General features: G+C 44.8%; 1 protein-coding gene across 2 annotated transcripts in view; it reads left to right on the top strand.

Annotated features, from left to right (window-relative positions):
- IPPK (inositol-pentakisphosphate 2-kinase) overlaps positions 1–22,782 on the top strand; it is a 325,056-nt gene that overhangs the window by 209,143 nt on the left and 93,131 nt on the right. For both annotated transcript variants that reach the window (XM_018561475.1, XM_018561474.1), the window contains one exon: positions 22,167–22,317. In XM_018561475.1, coding sequence (XP_018416977.1) covers positions 22,167–22,317 — 151 coding nt within the window. The remainder of the gene's footprint in view (positions 1–22,166; positions 22,318–22,782) is intronic.

Raw genomic sequence — 22,782 nt, 5'->3', positions numbered from 1 at the left:
CGCGCAGATAAAAGCCAAGGGAGATTTGTTAGAGGAATCGGAGTCAATTCCCGTTCTAGGGAAACCCAGAGAGCTGGGTCCCTGACATCAAACCACTCTACCAGGTGTGACAAATGAGTAGCTCTATAATAGACCTCCAAGTCCGGGAGAGCGTCCCGGCCCCAATCCCGCCGCATGGGGAGGACTGTGTATCGGATCCGTGGTTTGCGACACCTCCAAATATAGCGTAGAGTTGCAGACCTTAATCTGCGGAAGAAAAGGGCGGGGAGACGAATGGGAAGGGTTTGGAACAGGTAGAGGCAACGAGGAAGTAGGTTAATTTTAAAGAGGGCTATTCTGCCAAACCAGGTGTGATGAAGGTTCATCCACGTGAGAAGAGTATCTTCAACGGAGCGTAGTTCAAGGAGTATAGGTCAGCGTGGTCTGCCGGGATGCGGACCCCTAGATAAGTCAGCTGATCTGATTTCAGCGTAAAAGGGAAAGCGCCACTCACACAGTCTGCCTCGGCTTGTGGTAGGGAAATGTTCAACAGTTCACACTTCTGCAGGTTCACCCGATAGTTGGATAAGTGGCCAAGGAGCTTAAATTCCTCCAGTAAGGCGAGGATGCCCACCATAGGGTTCGAGAGGTATAATAGCAAGTTGTCCGCATAGAGACCCAGTTTGTGGTCTTGGGGTCCAATCTTAAGTCCCCGCACTGAGTCATTGCCTCTGATTGCATTGGCTAGGTGCTCCATCACCAAGATATAGAGTAAGGGGGATAGGGTGCCATTGTATATCGGGAATGGAGCGGACAAAATTCCGTTAACTTTAGCAAAGGGTTGGTGGTACAATGCCATAATCCTGTCCACGAATTCGGGTGGAAGGCCCGAATGTAAAAGGGAAGCCGCAAGGAATGACCAGCTGACTCGGTCAAAGGCTTTCACCGAGAACAGACAAAAGGGGAGGTTGCGGGAGTAGTGAACCAAAGTTACCATGCGTTTGGTGTTATCCTTGGCGCTGCGCCTGTGCACAGACCCTAAGTGATCCTTATGAATGAGTTGTGGGATTAGTTTGTTTAGGCGTAGGGCCAGTAGTTTGGCATATAGCTTAACATCTACGTTAATCGAGGAAATGGTACGGAAATTATTACAGTGCATAGTATTTTTGCCGGGTTTGGGTAGAAGCACCACGTGTGCCTCCAGCGATTGGCGGGGAAAGTGGCATGACGATGAGAGAGCGTTAAAGGAGCTAAGAAGTGGAGAGAGCAATATATCTTGAAAGCGCTTATAAAATCTGACTGTGAAACTATCCGGGCCAGGGCTCTTGCTCCCTGGCAGAGACTTAACACCTAGGAGTTCTGCGTCCGAGAATGGAGCGGAGAGTTCGCCCAGGGCAGAGGGTGGGAGCCTGGGGAGCGCGGTGCGGTCTAGATATTCGTGCAGAAGTGCGTCTCGGATTGGGGAAGACACGGCCGCAGTCTCAGGTTTAATGTGATAGAGAGTAGAGAGAAAATTTTCACATTATTTTGCAATGAGCGCCATGTCTACCTGAGTGTATTTTGGGGACGTAAGTTGAAGTCCGCTGCTGGCGTACTGATCGCGCCAGCAATCGGCCACTTTTATCCCCATGTTCATAAAAAATGCTCCTCACTCTATCTCTGTAGGAGAAAAAATTGGCGTCTAAGTGACGTCTAATCTCAGAACGGATTCGAGTTAGGTCCTGGAGAATGAGGGAGGACCGTGATCAAAAAGAAAGTTGGTAATCGTGGAGTGAATGTCCGCCTTACAGCTAAGATCCAGAAGGAGATTTTCATTCAGCTTCCAGGAATAGGAAGATTGGCGCGTGTGGGGAATTGTAAGTGTCAGCGAGACAGGAGAGTGATCGGACCAGAATTTGCGTTCCGATCGACGTGTCTGGCGTCCAGGAAAGTAGATGGTGGGAAACAAGAAAAAAATCTATCCTGCTGTAGGATCTATGGGGACCGGAGTAGCAAGTGTAGTCTCTATGGGTCGGGTGTTGAATCCTCCAGATATCAACCAACTGAAGAGAATGCATCCTCTTTTTCAGTCTGTTGAGGGAGGGGAACGAGATCTGAGATTTCCCAGAGGTAGTGTCCAGGCTAGTATCAAGCACCAGATTAAAGACTCCCCCTAGGATAAGCATGCCCTCTGTGAAATCCATCAGCTGCGTTAAGATGGAAAGCAGCTGAGGGATTTGCCCCTGATTCGGTAAGTACACATTCGCTAGGGTGAGTAATTTGTTCTGGATGGAGCATTTCACAAAGACGTACCTGCCCTCCGGGTCCACCCGTTTAGAAAGCACCTCACACGGTAACGAGGAATGGAACCCGATCGCCACACCCTTGGCTTTGCGACGGGTCGTAACTGGTTATCCATCTGGGGAACCGTCTGCTGGAAAGCCGCGGAGACTTGTCTGCCACAAAATGACTTTCCTGTAGGAAAACAATGTGTTTATGCAATTTATGTAGGTTATAAAGCACCTGTGACCTCCTTTTGTGGAGAGTTCAAGCCTCTGGCGTTCAGAGAGCAGATCCGCAACTCACTCATGCAATACCCCCCGGCCCCACCAGGAGAGAAGGGTAGAAGCGAAAAGAGGTCGGTGAACGGAGGCTCACCGAGGGAAGAGCAGATAAATGCCCAGTAGAGGGTGAGAGAAGAAAGACAACAAAGAGAAACTGAGGACAAATCACAAATGGGTCACGAACAACACAGAACACTCACTAAAGTAAGGACACTAAGGTCCAAAATTACCCCAAACGCCTTACAACAGGCAGGGGTAGGCCTATGTGGGGGGTAAGTGATCACTCAGGGCCTGGACGGCACGCATACCCGGGAACGACCGGGGAATCATGAAAATATCATGTCTCATCTTATATAAAACAGGAGCATTCGAAAAGTATAAACATTTCAACAAATCAGCTTTCAAAACACTCTACACAGGCACATGTGAAAAGGGGGAGGGGTCACGGGCCATGGGAGCAGGGGAAGGAAGGGTGGGGAAGAAGGTGGAAGAGGGAGGGATGGGTAAAAAGTGACAGGGAGGGGGAAAGGGTGTTGGCGCAAACCTGGGGCCACACCAGGATGGGATACCCATTTTGAACATGGTAGAGCGTCAGTCATCCCGATTGGTATACAATGGCAATTCAAGTGCGTGGGGAACCCTCCCCCCCCCAAACCAGAGCAGTGGGCCAAGGAGCCCATTACCTCTCTGAAGACCTCCGGCCAGAAACACAGGCATCGCCAGGGCATGTGGCTCTATAGACCTGGTGGAATTGGTACAACATTAGTGCATTATCCGTATACATAAACGACTAAGCAGAGTATGCAGCCATATAGGTCCGACGGAACCGACACAGCGTCACGGCTATAGAGAGAGTTCCTGGGCAGCTATAAAACAATAAACACATAACTGTGCTAGGGCTCTAAGCATGAAGGCAGCAAGCAAGCAACACCTGTGTCCTGACTCTACATGATTCGAAAGAGGTACTTCCAGTCCTTGCACAAAAGAGCGTAATACAACTGTGCTTTTAAGCACGGGGGGAATTCTTTGTGTTTGACATACTTTGGCGCAGTTTAGTGCGGCATGGATTTGTGCGTTGAACCAAGCGAATTTCCATAACATGCTCCCCCTGGATCTTCAGCAGTTCCAGTTAAGCTTAATTTGTTTTAAACAAAATTTATTCGGGGGGGGCGTGGCTAGCTGCCGACCGAGATGGCCGCAGGCTAACGGAGCTCTGCACCGCCAGGACCCCTGGAGAGCATTCATAAGCCACTGCCAGCGTTCCTGACCAGCCGGTCTGAGAGAGGGTGACCCCGCCAGCTACCAAGGCAAAAATCAGCCGTGATGATGGGTGGGAAACAGAAGAAGGAGCAGCGGCAGACTCCATCACAGACACCCCGCGGATCCAAGATGGTGGCCACATGTGGAGCTGCAGAGGAACAGAGATCCCCACCACACTCTCCTGAGGTATTTGACTCCTCTTCTATGGATTGCCTTTCCTATACAGCAAGGGGACTCTCTGTTAACTCCCGGGATTCAGCCTTACTAGACAGATTCCGCTCTATGTTACAAACAGAGCTCAATGCTGCTAATAGCAAGCTGTCTGCCACTCTCACTAGGGAGATGAGAGAAATAGGAGCACACACTGATTTGCTGGAAAAGAAAATGGATGAAGTCATTAACATAGTGGATTCCCATGAAAGGGAGCTGGACTCTATGTCCACTAATCTCACAGCTGCGCTAGATAAACTGGAGGACATGGAGAACCAGGCAAGAAGGGGCAATCTGAGGGTTAGAGGCCTCCCTGAGTCCATAGAGGACCTTAACTCTACCATCACAGCACTCTTTCAAGAATTGGCCCCCTCTATCCCAGGGGACAGATTGGAATTTGATCGTATTCATAGAGCCCTGATGCAAAACGTCCAGAAGGGCCCCCTAGAGACATTATTATAAAGTTCACGTACTACAAGACGAAAGAAACCATCTTGTCTGCTGCCCGCACAAACAGAGCTCAATGCTGTTATAATCCCTTTTCAGATATGTATACAGGGACATGCAGCCGTTATCGAGTAGGGCCCCTGTGCTAAGCTCAATCTCAGGTATCATACTGGTAATTGTCATGTATTTGTATAGCTCTCGACGGGGTTCGGTGGAAGGCGCCCCCCACCATGACAAGCATCGGGATTGGATTTTCCCACCTCGCTCCTTGCCACTCCTGTCCTAAGGGATGGTTAGATGCAATATGCATTACTTGTTTTTTTGTTTTTTGTTCGTATTGTAAGTTTGTTTACTGGTTCTTTGGGTATGTTATTTACTTTTCTCTCTTGTCTCCCCCTCCTCGGATCTCGCAACCTCCCGAGACCGCTGCACCGGCTGCTGGCTCATCTCTGACCCCATCTCCTGAGTGGTATGAGGTTGATACATTATTATCTGCGCGCCCAGGCAAGGTAAATGATGGCTGCTAAATTCACCCTGATCTCCCACAATGTACAAGGTCTGAACTCCCCTCTAAATGCCATAAAGCATTTCATTACTACTCCTCTTGTCATGCTGATATAGTATGCCTACAGGAGACTAAATTTGCCACTACATCCTGCCCGGAATACTTACACAAACATTATCCCCAGTTCTATAGCGGAAACTTCAACGAAAAAAAAACGTGGAGTGTTGATTGCCTTCCGTAAATCCTTTACCTTTGTGATAAACAAATAGAGGACCCTACAGGTCGCTACATTATCCTCCTGGGGACGATACTAGATGTTGACGTCACCATTGTTTCTTACTATACTCCTAACACCCACCAACTTCGGTTTCTCTCCCACTTATTTCAAGTAATTAAATGCCACGCTAGAGGACTACTTTTACTAGCAGGGGACACCAATTTAGTGACCAACCTTGACCAAGACAAGACGACAAAAGTCTGAGCCTTGCCTTCGGGCAGGTCCTCAACCTCAGACAATCTTCTTCTATTCTCTACCATGTTGAGTGATAATTGCCTAGTGGATGTGTGGCGGTAACTGAAACCCACAACAAAAGATTATACCTTTTTCTCTAATCCCCACCAAATTTACAGTAGAATAGATCATATCTTTACTAATCAACAATCTCTACCCTCTTTCTCCAAAGCGACCATTAAGGCTACCCCTTGGTCTGATCATGCCCCCAACTTAATACAATTTGACCTGGAAGGTAGTAGACCTAGACACAGCCACTGGCGAATCAATGACTCCCTTCTCTCTACTATTGATAATTTGCCATACGTCGAGAGCTGTGCTCGCCAAAACTTTGAGGTTAACGAGGGTTCAGTCGCCTCCCCAGTGAGTTTATGGGAAGCTCATAAGGTTACCATGAGAGGACATCTGATCGAGCTAGCGCTAGCTACTCGCAGAAAGCGAGAACGTCTACGGAAAATTGACGCACTGCAGGAGAGCCTGGTACGCCTAGACTGCGCCCTGAAAAATAAATATGACCGTAAAACATATGCTCAGATGTCCTCTGTGAAAACCGAGTTGAACTTGCTGCTGCACCAGCAGTCGGAAAAACACCTACGGTGGTCCAAACACAAGTTTTATTCCAGAGCTAACAAACCTGGTAATGTGACGGCCAACCCAGTTAAGATCTTGGAACTCTTCATGGACAACTTGAAAACCCTCTATGCTGGCCAACAGGAACTCCACTGCTAAGGAACTTTTTACTAATCTCACTCTCCCACAGATTTCTCGAGACGATTTAGAACTCTTGAATTCTGATGTTCAGGAAGAGGAAGTTCTTACCGCAATTAAACAGCTGAAACCCTCCAAAGCACCGGGTCCAGGTGGCTTTTCGGCCCTCTACTATAAGAAACTAGTCCCCATTCTATCCCCCAGATTAACAACTTTATATAACTCACTTAAAAATGATCTAGAACTACATTCGTCCTCGCTCCTGGCATATATTGCCATGGTCCCGAAACCTGATAAGGATCCTTTGGATCCTAGCAACTACCGCCCGATATCGCTTTTAAATATTGACATAAAAATACTAACGAAAATCTTGGCCACACGCATTAACACCTTCTTGCCCACGCTTGTACATAGAGATCAGGTGGGATTTATCCCGAGGCGACAGGCTAGTGACAATGTTCGGAAAATTGTACACGTTATTGATATCCTTAAGTCCAGAGGCATCTCGGGATTTTTATTATCCTTAGATCACCAGAGAGCCTTTGACTCAATTTCCTGGGACTACTTAACATATGCCTTGGGAAAATGGGGATTCCATGGCTCATTCATGGCTTTCTTCACACCCTTTATTCCAATCCTACGGCCCAGGTGAAATATCTGGGGTGTACGTCATCGGCATTCCCTATCGCCCGAGGTACGCGTCAGGGATGCCCTTTATCTCCGGCCCTTTTTGCGCTAGCTATAGAACCCCTAGCAATTCTTATACATTCTAACCCCAATATCAAGGGAGTTGAATTAGCAGGGGTAGAATATGAAGCCAGCTTATTTGCCGATGACGTCATGCTTACGCTCACCCAACCTCATAAAACTGTCCCGAATCTCCTCGCTCTGCTACAACGCTTCTCTGCTATATCTGGTCTTGCGGTCAATTGGAGTAAATCCGCTGCCTTAAATGTGAACCTGTCCCAATCCTTGTATGACCGTCTATGTGCGAACTACACATTCTCCTGGGCTAAGCACTCTATAAAATACCTGGGAATACATATTACACCTACCTATGAGACCTTAAATGCTGCAAATTATATACCGCTTTTTATCTCCTTGAAACATCTCATGACCAAATCTTAACCTCTCCTGGTTTTGCAAGGTGGCTGCTATTAAGATGACATTGCTACCTAAACTCCTTTATTTTTTTCGAACTTTACCTGTGGCAGTATCACCCTTTGCCTTGCGTTCTCTACAGCGGCAAATCTTGCATTTTATCTGGCACCCCAAGAAAGCTAGAGTTGCTAAAACCACTTTATATAAACATAAAAGAGACAGGGTTATCGGATTGCCTAATATATGGCTTTATTATCAAGCCTCACAACTCCTACCACTCATTTCTATTCACCAGAAGACCAACCTCCCAATGTGGATGTTATTGGAAATCCCTACTTGTTTCCCCATACCACTGCATGCCCTACCTTGGTTACCCTCCTGTGACAGACCCAACACTCTAAGCAAGTCCATGTCACATGCACTCAGGGTTTGGGACACAATCAAGTACTCTGCTGGGTTAATGTCTTCATACCTACCTCTCTTACCATTGTTCTCACAACCGTTATTTCCACCAGGAGCCTCCGCGCCTCTGACATTTAAGTGGTGGTCAGCCAATGGTTACGCCTTAGTTTATTATTTTCTCCGTACTAATTATGTTCTTACTTGGCAGTATATTAAAGAGCGTAAGGAGCCACCTGAATCGGAATTGTTCAGATACCTTCAGCTCCATCATTGGATTTCATCCTTGGCAAGTAGAAGGGACCCACAACATCCTCTGATGTGCTTTGAGCATCTCTGTTTATATACCCCATGGGGGCCAGGTCTAGTTACAATTTTGTACTCCCAATTAAATAAACTTTCAAGCCATGGCTCTCATTCTTATGTCCAGAAATGGTAGAAGGATATAGGTGCCTCTTGGACGGCAGAGGATTGGCAACACATGTGGCGTAACATGGCTGGCTGCTCTCTTAACATTACGAATGTGGAAGTGGCATATAAGGTGCTCATGAGGTGGTAAATGGTGCTGTCTCGTACTGCACATATGGGGGTAGCGGTCTCGGGCTGCTGCTTTCGTGGGTGCAGTATACTTGGTGACATGCTTCATATTTGGTGCAAGCGTCCGTTCGCTACCATCTTCTTGTCAAAAATATTGAAATTACTGACCAAACTGTTCCAAGTTCACATTGTAAGGGACCTAAAGTGTGCTCTTTTTCACTCAAATGTACCTGGATTAAATAAACACCAACGGACGCTTTCCCACTTCATCCTTCTGGCAGCCAAGTTAACACTGGCTGGTAATTGGAAGAAGCAACAAATATCGTACAGGGAATTTATATCTAGAATGGACAGTATCATGTTGAATGAACGGTTGACAAGCATATGGGTGGATAGACAACCTGTGTTCCTCAGGGTGTGGGAACCATGGATACAGCTCCAACACCCTAACATGATCGAATCTAGCCTCTGTGGCATATGAGGAGGTGTATGTTTTTCAACACATACTAATATGGAATGTTGTATTTCTGAACTGAGCAGACGTTAGTAATTTTGTGTTAAGATTGCTTTAACCTGACTTCGTTAGGTTGCTCAATATAGTCTCCTCACCTACAATGTAATACAGGACCTAGTATAATATTATCAGTTACATATGTTGATCACCTGTATACTCAGTGATATGTATAATGCATGGTCCCGTAGCTATGTATACGGACCCAGGTTTGTGAAAAACCAGAATAAAAACTTTGAAATAGAAAACAAAATGTATTCTGTTTTCACGGTTATACCCCCGAGGGGCATACCCATCCCATGTTACATGACATATAATCCACACAATATGAGATTGCGTAAAGCAACCTCCTCAATTGCATCAGAAATAACAAACTTAAAGATTCCAACATTAAACATTCCAACATTCCCAAGCTGGTTGACTATAATTCTGTGCCCTCATATGTTGCTGCCAGGAATTGTTTCCACCGTTTGTAGAATTTTGTAGTGATTGCATCTACGTGCATTTCAGTTTCAAGTTTCTCCCTTAGGAACAAGGTTTTTAGTTCCGCGATGACGCTGGAGATCGGCAGTGTGGAACATGTTTTCCAAGCTCTCATTATACATCTTCGAGCAGCCAATAGACAAATGTGTAGCCAGTCTCTACCCCTATGGGTGGTGCAGTGAGCTTCCACCGCTGAATATTCGGGGACGCTGAACAAGTACAGTAGTGGGTTCAGTTGCGGGGTCCACTTTAGGACTTTTGTGATATATGTGGTAACCCCAGTCCAGAACTGTACCATTGAAGGGCACTTCCAGAAACAATGAGTCAGTGACGGGGCGGGAGAGTCCACACTTTGGACACAGTGATAGTAGTTGCTGCGCCGTCGCTCCAGCCAGGCGGAAGTATGCCACATAGGCCCGATGCATTATTTTAAACTGGGTCTCCCTCCCAAGTTTCATTGGTTACCAGTTTGCATATCAAGTTGTAACCCTCCACTATGTGCTCCACCAGATCCGGTGTTGGGAAATCCTTAGACCATTCCTTAATATTGGAGGAGGACAAATTGGCCATATGTTAGTTGTAACCCTGGGTATATATCTGAGATAGAGTATCTCCCCCCTGATGAGAGGGTGTCTAAAAACCTAGTGGCAAAGAGTTTTTTGGGGTCTCTGGAGAACATGCGCTATGTTTTGTCAACCTGTAAATAATACAAAAAATGGGAAGATGGCAATGAATACTGCTGTGCCATTGCTGGGAAAGGTATAGGTTGGAAGGTACCACCTTGGAACAGTTATTTCCAATGAGTAAGCCTCTTCCTGTGCCATGACTTGTAAGCAGCATAATCGGCGCCCTTAGGGAACATGGGATTCCTGAGCAATGGGCACATCGCCGATAGGGCAGACCCAGCCGGCGTCTAACCACCTTCCAGGCTAAGATCGTATCTCTGATTAAACAAGTGATGGCAAAGTGATCCTGGCAGCTTTGACAATTTACAATGCAGTATGGATCGCAAGTCCCATGGGCGTACCAGAGCCGCTTCTAGCTCAAAATTAGAGTACCTCGAGTTTTCCGTAAGCCAGTCCACAGCATGGTGCAGTATACATGCCAAGTTATATAACCTAACATTAGTGAAGTTTAACCCCCCTCGCTTCTCGGGAGCCAAAGCTTTTGCAAAGCAACCCTCGGGCATTTATGGCACCATAAACATTGAACCATTGCCTTGTTGAGACGTTGAATATCCTTATGCTTCAATAATAAGGGAACCGTCTGTAATGTGTACAATAGTCTTGCAAAGCTAGTAATTTTTACTAGATGGATTCTCCCGAACAGCGAGAGGGGTAAACCCTTCCAGCTCTCTAACTCCTGTATTATCCTGTCTATAAGGGGAGGAAAATTCAGAGTATATAGCGTTGACGGCAGTTTACCTACTATGATTCCCGGGTAGGTGATGTCCCGGCGTGCCACCGCAAAATCTGACGTGAAGGAGGACAGTCCTGCTAGTGGCAATATCTCACTCTTAGAATAGTTGATGCGGAACCCAGAGAAGGCGCTAAAAGTGTCAAAAAGGTTCTGAATGCTCATCACGTCTTCCCTGGGCCTGGAGGTGAACAGTATATCGTCAGCAAAGAGGGAAATTCATAGTTCCTCCTTGCCAATCGGTATCGCGTCCGTTTGTAGGATGTATCAGGCCAACGGCCTCCAACGCCAAATTAAATAGAAGGGGGGATAAGGGGCACCCTTTTCTGGTTCCTTTACATAGGCTGATAGTGTGGGAAAGAGCTCCCTGAGTCCATATCTTCACTGTGGGAGAGCAGTACATCTTGCACAGCAGGGAAAGGAACCTACCATGTATCCCCAGCCTGGCCATGACCAGAAATAGCCATTCCAGGTTTACGTTGTCAAACGCTTTCTCCGCGTCAAGAGTCAATATGGCGAACTCCTGAGTGGGAAATGCCTTTGCTTGTTCAAGGGCCAAGATAACCTTTCATAGGTTCATTACTGCCGCTCTTCCCCTTACAAACCCAACCTGAGCAGGGTGTATGAGGCAGGGCATTAACTCCCCCCACCAGGTGGTGCAGATTGGCGGTTTTTGCTAGCCAGGAGGACAGCTTTTGGAAATGAGATTTGGTCGGTGAATTGTGCATATATATGTTTGAAATCGCCAAGTCCACTTCAAAGTATTTAAGATATAATGTAAGCATCCGACCCTCATCGTCCTGTTCAACTTTGACCAGCTGGTATGGGAGTCTTCTGTGCAACAGAATCACCACTCCTGCTCTCCGACCCTCTGAGGGAGAGTCAAAGGCTTCCCTCACCCAGAGTTTCTTAAGGGGTTGCGCATCCTCCTCCCTCAAGTGGGTTTCTTGCAATAGCGCTATATCCACATCCAAGCTTTTAAGGTGTCCAAGCTTTTAAGAATCATATTGCGTTTATTTGGGGAACGCATCCCCTTGACAATTCCATGAGACTATCCTCATAAAAGTTCCCTAGCAAGACGACATGGACAAGCGGGCATATACACTGAGTGGCCAGAATATTATGACCACCCCATCAGTACTTCGTTGGGCCACCTTTTGCCTTCAATTTCTGCGGCGATTCTTCTTGGCATTGACTCCACGAGATGTTGAAAGAGATGTTGTATTAGCTTCCAGCACTTCCTCCTCCAAGAGTGAAATTCGCTGCTCTGCCTCTTTAAGTGATCGGGCCTGGTTCGACGGGTCTTTGCGGATTTGCATCAGGCCTTGCTGTATGGCCGATTCCCATGCTGTAGTAATAGGTTTGAGCAGGTTTGCCAGCGCTATCCTCTCATACACCTCCTCATCTGCAATCACCTCCTGCAGAGAGAGGGGAGCCGTGGTCCGTTGCGGTGAGCCAGCGCTGGCGTCCGCCATCTTGTCCCCACTTGCCGTCTTTGAGGCCCCCGCTGGATCGCGGCACAAAGAGTGATAGGGTCCGCGCCCCTGGCAGGAACCTGTCCATGTCAGTGCGGCTGTACCGTTTGGGCGGGCAGAATTGCCAGATTTAAATTAACTTTGTGGCCGCGGCTGCAGGAGCTCTCTCTGCAGCCGATCACATGGGCTCCGGAACCGGAAGTCTAATTTATTTTTTAAGATGAACCAAAGTATTGGGGCTCAAATAGTTTTATCCAGAAGGTGTGGAAGGAAACTTTTTTTTTTTGCTAGTTTTTGTGTCTAGTTTCTAACTGTTTCTGTTCAATCCACAAGGAGTATTCTAGATGGCTCATGTAGAAGAGTCAGATTGGATAACATAAAACAAGGGGTATCGAAAGTAAATCTATTAAAAGTTTTAATAATAAGATAAGAATTGGGCAATGTAGTGCGATATACAAAGAAAATTGTATTGGGTAGCAGATTGTTTATAGTTGTTAAGTTGGATACTCCTTTTTATGTTGTGTATCAATCTTTTTTTAAAATATATATTCTTTATGTAACATTTTTGTGAAATCTCTGGGCACTACAAGGAGAACAATGATGCAACATGCATAGTTAGCTGCAACAAATGCTCAGTATGGCCACACTGTGTTAACAGTGGTGAGGTGTTTGAAGGGCAAAGTACCTGATCCTAGTAACTGTTTGTTTGTGGCACACAAATGCCACAGTCCTTTTATTACTGTGCAACAATGAAATTCTCACAGAAACATTTTTTTTTCCCCACACATAGACAAGCGTGACAAAATGCCACAAGAAATCCCAATAATTTCAATGGTCCCCATTCATACGTGCGCATTTTGTTGCAAGCTGAAAAACGCCTGTTGCTTGAAAAAGTTCTGGAGCATCTTTTGGGCAGTTTGCAGCACTTTTAGTTCCCATATACTTCAATTGAAAACGTGTTTTGACGCACGTTTTACAAAGTGCTAGAAGACCACCCCCTTCTTTTCCAGCTACATTTAAAGACAGGATTGTAGTACTCCACACTTCAGAACTTTGACTTAGTTTGGTTAGGTCCCAGCCATGCCTTTATGACCCCAGGGACCCCATTAGAAGAATAAAGGGAAGAGGACCAAAGCCTGATTGAAGCTGGGAACCAACATCTGGCCTGAGTGGGGTTGTTTTGGCCCATCTATCTAAGACAACAATGATAAACATGTAATCTGTAAACTGCTCCAAGTTAGTTGTGAGATAGCTGCATCATGTTTTGGCTTGCTTGTGTGCCTAGCGTATGGGTGGGCAGACTTACATCTCCAGCTGTGGTGCAACTACAAACCCCAGCATGCCCCTACCTCTACCTGTGTGTATTACCTTTTTTCGGAAACTTTCAATGCATCATAGTTCTACCGCAGCTGGAGGGCTGTAGTTGCCTACCCCTGGGCTAATGTATAAGAGTCTAAGAAGTATTGTCATTAGGAATCTTTATATGGACAGCTTTATAGACAGCCCTGAGCGTTTGTTTTGTGGAGAATGTACTAGTCTGACCACACATGTTTCACAATCTGTCCAATTAACTTTGCATCTCCCATAACATTTATTAAATATTTGCACCTAAACCTTGCAATCAGAGTGCAAGCATCCAGGCCATGCACAGCATACTTGTTGGAAAATAAAAGGATTGCACAATCAGATTGGAATGTGTGTGGTGAGGTGCACCTAAGAAAGGTTAACAAACTACATTCAAGTCAAAGCGAAAGCTCTATCCAAAGTAAAAATGTAAAGAAAGCACTTTCATTTCAAAGTTGAATCAAGTTTATTGATAATCACAGAAAAAGCAAACCACAAGTAAAACAAATAATGCATGAACAAGTAAATTGTATAAAGGATTCGGATGTATAAAATCTCCTTTATCACGTAGATATGATACCCAAATCGGGTAAATACTTGCAGTGCTACAGAAAGCATTTTTAATCAGCATTGCCCGGGTGAAAAGGGAAAGAAAAGGGAGCAAAAAGAATGGGAACAACCAAAACCCTTTAGAAAGAACAAAAAGTCAAAGGAAGAAAGAAAAGGAAGAAAAAGAATAGAGTAGAGTAAAGCAAAAAGTACAGCCCAGGGAGACAGCAGTAGAAACTTCAAAGGAATGAGGGTTCACAAAAATTTTCCCAACTCATCGGAGGTGGAAAAATGTAACGGACCATTGAATGCGAAAACAATCTAAAGTGTTTGTCAGCTGCAAGAAGTTCTTCCATCCGCATGATTTCATTGACATGACCAACCCATAAAGACAATGGGGGGGGGGGGGAGAATTTTTTCCAAAAAAAAGGGATTAGTTGATGTGCTGCTGCCATAAAATGACAGGGCAAGCTCTGTTTTTTACTTATTTGAGATCCCGGTAAAAGTGATAAAAGAGCTACTTCAGGTGATTATAGATTATGCATTTTTGGCGTTGAATATTTGCAATCAATGGACAATGCCACCAAATGTTTATATATGATCCTTTTGTTTCCCCACATCTCCAACAAATACCTGAAGAGTTTGGGAACATACTAGCTGCATGATCCCGCAAGATCCCTGTATCATCTAGAAAGGATCTGAACATTTTTCTCCTGGGCATAACCAGATATAGAGGCTTTGTGAGTATAATGAAAAATGGTATCCAGTCACCTTTTAAGAGTACGAGCTAAGTCCTTATGCCAAGCCTCTATAAAACTTGGTGGATGAATATGAAACTTAGCCTGTAGCATTCCATACATCAATGGCATGGTGGTTCCGAGAGGGTAAGCAATCGTTCGAAAGGAGTCAAAGCTCTATGTATCTGACCCGAATCAAACAAAGTCTTAACAAAAATAGGAGAGCTGATGGTCCAACAACCAACGGTCTCCACTGACCACAGGGGAACTAGAGAACCCCACAAATCTTCCAGTAGATGGATGTACAAAATGTGTAGCCTGCGGCCAATCCTTGCGATCATGACCTCCTATGGAAGGGATAGCTACACCCACTGGGATAGCAGTTATCGAATAGGGGTGTAAGTGGACTGGGGGAAGTGAATAAATTATGGGACTCGTGGAGAGAATGCCAAGTTAGCCACAGTGAAAGGAGAAAGTCGAAAGAGGGCTGCCACAGAATGGGATGGGGACCAAGGAAGTGCTCTCATGTCAATTGGACATAGCTCCTGCTCGACTAAAGTGGACGTCTTTAAGAGAGGACTAGGGAACCAGTCTACAATACGAGCCAACACTGTAGCGTTATGATAAGTTTCAAAGTCTGGCAACCCCATACCACCTTTAGATTTGTATTTACAAAGCGTTTTATCATTTAAGCAAGAGTAACCATTGGTTGAAATAAACTTGATGGCCAAGGAGAGTAAAGTACTAAACAAATGCCTGGGCGGAAAAATAGGGATGGTTTGAAATACTGTCTGTATAAGAGTTTAGAGATGATGTTCATCTTCAAAACGTTGACTTTGCCAAACCAGGAGATGTTGCAAGACCTGTAGACCTCTAGATGTTTCTGAATCTTGGAAAGTAAAGGAGCACAATTTAACCACTTCCAGGCCGCAATAAGTCTATAGACGGTGGCCCGCAGAAGTGGTTAAAACAAGAACGCGGCAGCTGTGTTCTCCTTTTGTCGTTTTTAACAGCCAGAGATTAATGTACAAGCTGTTAATGTACAAGCGATCCGGCGTTTGTACAGCTGCCCGATCGTTTGTACCGTGCAACGTCCGCCGCCTTTTTCCTGGGCTCCGCTGTCCCCGTGCGGTGCCCGGGAACGGCTTGGAGGGTCTCCCCGCAATGATGGGAGAGAGATTCAGCAGCTTCCAACCGCTGATCTCTCCTTCGATCACTGGACCCAGGAAGTGATGTGTATTGCATCACTTCCAGTGTCACTCGTTACAGTCTCCGGCTCTTAGAGCCAGGAGAAAAAGCTGGGGGGGGGTCAAGGAAACGTACCTGGTCCTGGTTAGGAAAGTAAACGTTAGCCAAAGTGTATACAGAGTCAAACAGTTTAACCTTTAGGAAAATGTATCTACTGAGATAATCTGTTGTTGTATGAGTTCAAGGTGCAAGGATTTGTGGTAAGATATAGAAGACACCCTTAGTTTTTGCCATTAGATTAGTGCTATGAAACTATTGTGTGTAGTATTCAGTAGGCATTTTAGGGAGGGTGTCTTTCCGAAAATGAGTCTCCTGCAAAAACAAGATGCCGTTTTTTTACGTCTATAAAAGTGGTATAATATTGGACTACGTTTCTGAAGAGTATTGATTCCCCGTATGTTAACAGAGGCAAAAGACAAAAATGGTTTAACCATCATGAGGTACTAAAATACAATGACCGCTAAATAGGCAGGTCCTTGGGCCAAATGAAAAAAGATATGGCAACGAAATGAGCAGAGCAGGAAAAAGGAGGCAGGAACAGAGAACAGTCAAGAAGAAGACAAGGAGAAGAAGAGTTATAATAAACCACAGAATCGAGGTGAAAATAATTCAATTGAGGGGGGATCCCTCTAGTGGTGAAACAAGATAATTGCAATACATTCGAAATCAGCATAAAACGGCAAACTAAAACGGGAAAAAGCCAGTAATGTCCTCACTGACAACCTTAGTGGGGTTAACGTGGAAGACACAGGAAGCGGCTCCCGGGCATGACAGAACAAATTACACCTCCTAATAACAGGAGGACGAGGATATTTAGGACAGCAGAACTATCATAACCTATATAATAAACAGATATTAAACAAAATCAAGGCAGTAAACCTTAGGGGAAGGATCGGATGTAAACGGTAATGCAGGATATAAACAGATTAGCCATCGTTGCAGCCACCAAAAACAAGACACAGCTTGGGACACAACATGGCATATACAGCTCAAGATAGACAAAGATTGTACATTACCCATATTGGCAAAAAAGAATGTGAACACACCACGGCAGGAGGCGGCAGATGCACAGCTGGAAACAGTCTTTAGTGACAATCGGCAGCAGTAGATGCAACTGGAATATAAACTTGGAGATCTGACTGAACCAGAGTTCCTTCAGTTATGTGGTGAACCAGAAGTGGCAGTGCGACCAAGAGGCCTCTTTGACTTCCTCTACCAGGAGCCCTGGGAGACAAACCCTGGCGAGTGGTTTTCAGCAGCCAATCAGGTAGAGCAATATTTACGAACTCCAATTTCCCTAAAAAGGAGGGCAGATCACTCAGAACGAAGAGTGGCAGTCTTGCTGTCATGATTAGCAACAAGTTGAAAGGCAAAATCCCAGCGATATCCAATATTCCGATGTCGTAAAGCTTCCAGCAGAGGTCTAAGTGCCCTTCTCAAAACCAGTGTGTGACTGGAAAGATGAGGAAGCAGAATGATCTTGGTGTCATTGAACATGATGGCATCTTGTGTTCTGGTTTCTCGCATGATTTCATATTTGTCCATGAAGAAATAAACCCGGCAGATTACATTTCGGGGATTGGAGAGGTCAGGGCATCTTGCTTCCAAAGCTCTGTGAATTCTATCCAGTTCAATAGGAGAATCGTTGGGTTTAGTCAAAAGCCGATTGAAAATTGCAGTTTCCACAGATTCCAGATCCCTAGCTCCAACTGACTCAGGCAGGCCACATATGCGGATATTATTGCGTTGGCTACGATTTTTAATGTCATCCTGATTGTAAAGCAATTGGTGTAGCAGCACCGTGTGTTCTTGGAGAGTGCTATCATGAAGTGACCAGCGCAAATGCAAATCAGTGGCTGTTTGCTCAATATCTTCCAATCTAGTGTTTTAAGTCCTTTTTCAGAGTGACCATCTCTTCGTTTGAATATATTCTCCAGGCAGTGGAAAAGGGATTCAACATCCTTTTTTAGTAAGCATAGCTTTAATATATGACTCTATCTCCCAGGCTTCATGTGACATGCTCCTTGCTCTCTGAGAGAATCATGCTGAGCCATGAGGTGAGTGGGAGCGGTGTGTAGGGCTCACCTGTTCCTACTGAGCAGTCCGAGCGGTCTGGGGAAAGAGCGGTTGGTGACATCCTGGCTGCATGTGTCTGCTCCTGTGTAGAGGATGAAGAGCGGGGCAAAAAACGCTTGATCTCCCATGGGCGAGAGCTGCCACCCGCCTGTTGGCATTCTTTCAGTCTCTGCTTCCCCATCAGCGAGATTGTGGAAAGAGGATGAACTGTTGTCACCGTAAGAAAGCCTGAAGTAGCGGGAGCCGATCTGAAAAGCGACTCAAAGCTCCGTGCGCCACGCCCCTCACTATCATTTTATATAATTTTTATTTAGTAACAGAAACAAGTCATCAAATGTGCATCAGAAATGCACTATATTGCCAAAAGTATTGGGACGCCTGTCTTTACACGCACATGAACTTTAATGGCATCCCAGTCTTAGTCCGTAGGGTTCACTATTGAGTTGGCCCACCCTTTGCAGCTATAACAGCTTCAACTTTTCTGGGAAGACTGTCCACAAGGTTTAGGAGTGTGTCTATGGGAATGTTTGACCATTCTTCCAGAAGCGCATTTGTGAGGTCAGGTACTGATGTTGGACGAGAAGGCCTGGCTCGCAGTCTCAACTCTAATTCATCCCAAAGGTGTTCTATCAGGTTGAGGTCAGGACTCTGCGCAGGCCAGTCAAGTTCCTCCACCCCAAATGCGCTCATCCATGTATTTATGGACCTTGCTTTGTGCACTGGTGCGCAGTCATGTTGGAACTGGAAGGGGCCATCCCCAAACTGTTCATGCAATTGTCCAAAATGTCTTGGGATGCCGATGCCTTAAGAGTTCCCTTCGTGATTCGTCACTCCACAGAACACATCTCCACTTCTCTAGAGTCCAGTGGCGGCGTGCTTTACACCACTGTATCCGACGCTTTGCATTGCACTTGGTGATCTAAGGCTTGGATGCAGCTACTCGGCCATGAAAACCCATTCCATGAAGGTCTCTACGCACTGTTGTGCCAATCTGAAGGCCACACGAAGTTTGAAGGTCTGTAGCTATTGACTCTGCAGACAGTTGGCGACTTCTGCACACTGCGCTCCAGCATGTGCTGACCCCGCTCTGTCATTTTACGTGGCCTACCACTTCGTGACTGAGTTGCTGTTGTTCCCAGTTGCTTCCACTTTGTTATAATACCACTAACAGTTGACCGTGGAATATTTAGTAGCAAGGAAATTTCACGGAACACCTGAATCCAATGATTTGGAGGGGCGTCCCAATACTTTTGGTGATTAGTGTATATATGTATGTGTGTGTGTGTGTGTGTGTGTGTGTGTGTGTGTGTGTGTGTGTGTATATATATCAAATCCTACATTAAAACAGGGATGCACAAATCCCAGAATCCCTGTATGCTCCTTAAAAATTACAGCTGCCTACTAACTTTTGAGTTTTTGTCTAGTCTTGGAGCTGGAAAAGTATCTGTACTTGTACCAAGTACAGTAATTGGTGTCTGGACATCCCTACCGAAAGTAGCTGGGAGGCAGCACAAGCCCCTGAAGCTGAAGAAACGGATCAGATGGCACTTCCCCAAGAGCCAGAGGTGATTCCATCCACCTCCACCGCTGATCCACCAGCAGGCCACATCCACAATGCCAACATCAGCAGCACACCCAGCTCCAGGCCCTCTTCGTCAGAGGACAAATGCAAGAGTGTGAAATAGAGGGGGCCATGATAACAACACCGAGAAGCTTGTGGCTAGAAAACATGGCACACCCATAATCCAAGCTTTCCTCCAGGGCCTTTTTGCTCCTGATCTTGAGGATCTCTTGGAAAGGGTGCCAGAAGAAAGGCAGTAGGATGCTCCAATAGGTGCTTTTTGACTGCCTCACCTTGTTCATTCCCAGGGGGGAAAGCCCCTTCCCGCACAACACCCCATCATCCTTGTACACCAACCGTGCCCACCTTCCCAAATCCATGCACAACCACCCATGAGTTTCCAATGCCACTCCCAACACAGGCTCCTCTGCACCGCATCCCCATATGGATACCCCTCCCACAGCCAGCCATTCCTTGCCAATCACCATTTGCACAGGGTCTACAATGCACTGTGTGTGAGGAAACGCAGGGAACTTTCTCCAAACTGGAGCAGACAGAATCTGGAGCAGTTGTGCATGACAATCAATCAGCTTCTCCTATTTAATTTACAAAGCTTAAAAAATTAACAAAGACGGAACGGAAGAGAGAGACTGATAGGTTACTATTTCTAACTGCTACTCATTCTGTCTACTTCAGTTTTTCTCCCCCTCCAGAGAGCAATTTCTCCAAAATGGAGAAGACAGGATTTTAGGCAGTTGCCCATATCAACCAGTTGCTCACTTTCTGTTTTTATTTAGCTAACTGAAAAAACTGAAGAGAGGAACTGATGGGCTACTATTGCCAACAGCTACAGATTCTGTCTACTCCACTCTTGACAAATTGCACACCTGGTGGCACAATCCTAGTAAAATCTACTTACCACAAGGTGATGAGTCTTTCAACGGCTGGAACACTTTCCCAGTAGAAGATGTCCCGACGCTCTAAATACATGGACCGTATCCCCAGTAGCTCATCTGAAGTGTAGCAAAATAAGTGCCTGTGAGTGTTCAATAGAAGACACAATGGGGAAAAATATATCCTAATGGGAGCAAACAAAATCTGCAGCATTTAAAGGAGGAAAAAAAATTATTCTCACTTATTTTCAAAAATTAACTAAAAAAATAGAGGCATATTGGTTGCTATAGGCAACTGCTCCATATTTAGCCTGCTCCAGTTTGGATACATGCCACTGATTCATCTAACATGCCTCACTCAAGATAATGATGCACATGCAAGGTCACAAACTACTAAAATCAAGTGAGCTTGAGCATGTGGACTCGCATTAACATGCGGGAGTACCCAAAAAGAAAAATGTATCCTCATGCCCACGGAGATCATCATACATGGACCAGAACCTGTCTTGTTGTTGGCTCGTGGTCAAAGGATGGACCAAGAACCTTTGCCTCCATTTTCTTTTTTTTCTTAAGAATCAGAAAGTAGTCACTACAGCCGCTATGATGCACTTATTTGATGAATCTATCTTTGCAATGCAACACAAACACTCTCCTCTCTCTCAATGACACCCCAACAAACAGAAACAGGAATGATGTCACATCAGGGACTGCTTTTCATTGGATGCCTCATCATATACAGAGCCTTAAAAAAAATCTGCTAAAGTGCGCAAAACTTGTGTGTATTGTGCAAAAATTTGTAAAAAGAAAAACCGTGGAAAATACGCTGAACCGCTGACACTTAGGCTAGGTGTGAATGCAGGCTTAATCCTCAGCACAATCATTTAAAAAAACTGAATACTGTAACTTTTTATGACAAATGCTTTTCTGAATAGAATTAAGCAGAAATGGATGCTCGTTTTAGTTTTTGGACATCTTCCCTATTACAAAATAACCTTTATTTACACATTTAAAACTTTCTATTTTCATTTATATATTTAATGAAGGCTATATAATCTATAGGAATAGGAGTACTGGTAGCGATACCTATAATTTTATACCACTCAACTTCTAATTTTCTACAATAGTAACTAAAGCTCTCTTTCTTACTGATTATGTTATCCTCTTTTCTCATTTTTGGCAGCTATGACCTTGCTTTTTCACTTTTGTTTTGTCTACTCCTCTATTTCTGCCAGAATATCCTACTATTTTTGTTCCTCTTTCTGGTCTTTTTCCTTACTGTCTCTTCTTTTTCCATCTTTTGCTTTGCTGACTATTCCACTTAGTCTACTCACTTCTCTTTCCATATGGTAACAGCCTCTCAACACAGAATAAAGTGCATAGTGCTAAACTCAAATAAAAGGGAAAAATCCTCCCAAAATGTTTCACCAGATCTGGGGCTTCCTTGGGGATTAGAGTGCATATAAATGTGTATTGTGCAGAATCAAGTACCAAATGTTTAGCACTGTGCACAGTAGTGTTTCATGTTCCAGAAGGCTGTTGTCAAAATAAAGATGTTTGATAGTTACTTACAGTTCATTTACATACTCTTAACAGCAAAAATGTGTGATATAGAACGGTGTATATATGTTAGTAAGGTATTTTGTATACTGAGAAGAGTGAATGATTTCTGACAGGTAAACACAATGTGGAGACCACAGGATTACCTAAAGGTTGTATTTTATACAAGACCCTCCAGACCCAGATGTTGGACATGTTGGACATTGAAGGACTGTATCCACTCTACAAAAGAGTAGAGAAATATTTGGAGGAATGTCCAGAAGAGAGGTAAGATTTTTTTTCTGCAATTGTACCCAACCACTGGAGTCTCTATGCTTGCACTGCTTTTTTTAAATGTTTCAAAAAGGTATTTTAACAGGTAAAAGATCACTTGAAAGCAGAATACTTCAGGGGTGCATGATATATGCAATACAGTGCTTATAGGGCATACGCCATTATTAACCTACCCATAGAATATGCTTTGGGTATCTGGCTTCTGGTACATGATAAATCAACAAAGATTGTCATAACTGTCATTTTTAGAGTGAAGAATGTTTGTATCTTTTGTGACCCCTAAATATGTTCACCATTGCTAGCCATTATCTTTGTGTTAGGTCTTGATAAAAGTATATGTGCTTACATTCAGTATTTTCATAATTGCCTCACTTAGTGACTGTTTTTTTTGGCTGGCAAAGATTTTTAAAACCTGTGTAGCTGTTGCCCAAACGTCTTTTTTTAAATTTATTTTTTTTT

This window comes from Nanorana parkeri, unplaced genomic scaffold (assembly GCF_000935625.1).
Source record: "Nanorana parkeri isolate BGI_ZX_2015 unplaced genomic scaffold, ASM93562v1 scaffold526, whole genome shotgun sequence".
NCBI classification, from domain to species: Eukaryota; Metazoa; Chordata; class Amphibia; order Anura; family Dicroglossidae; genus Nanorana; species Nanorana parkeri.
Note: the sequence above shows the minus strand (reverse complement) of the source record. Positions and strands in the feature narration are given on the sequence as shown.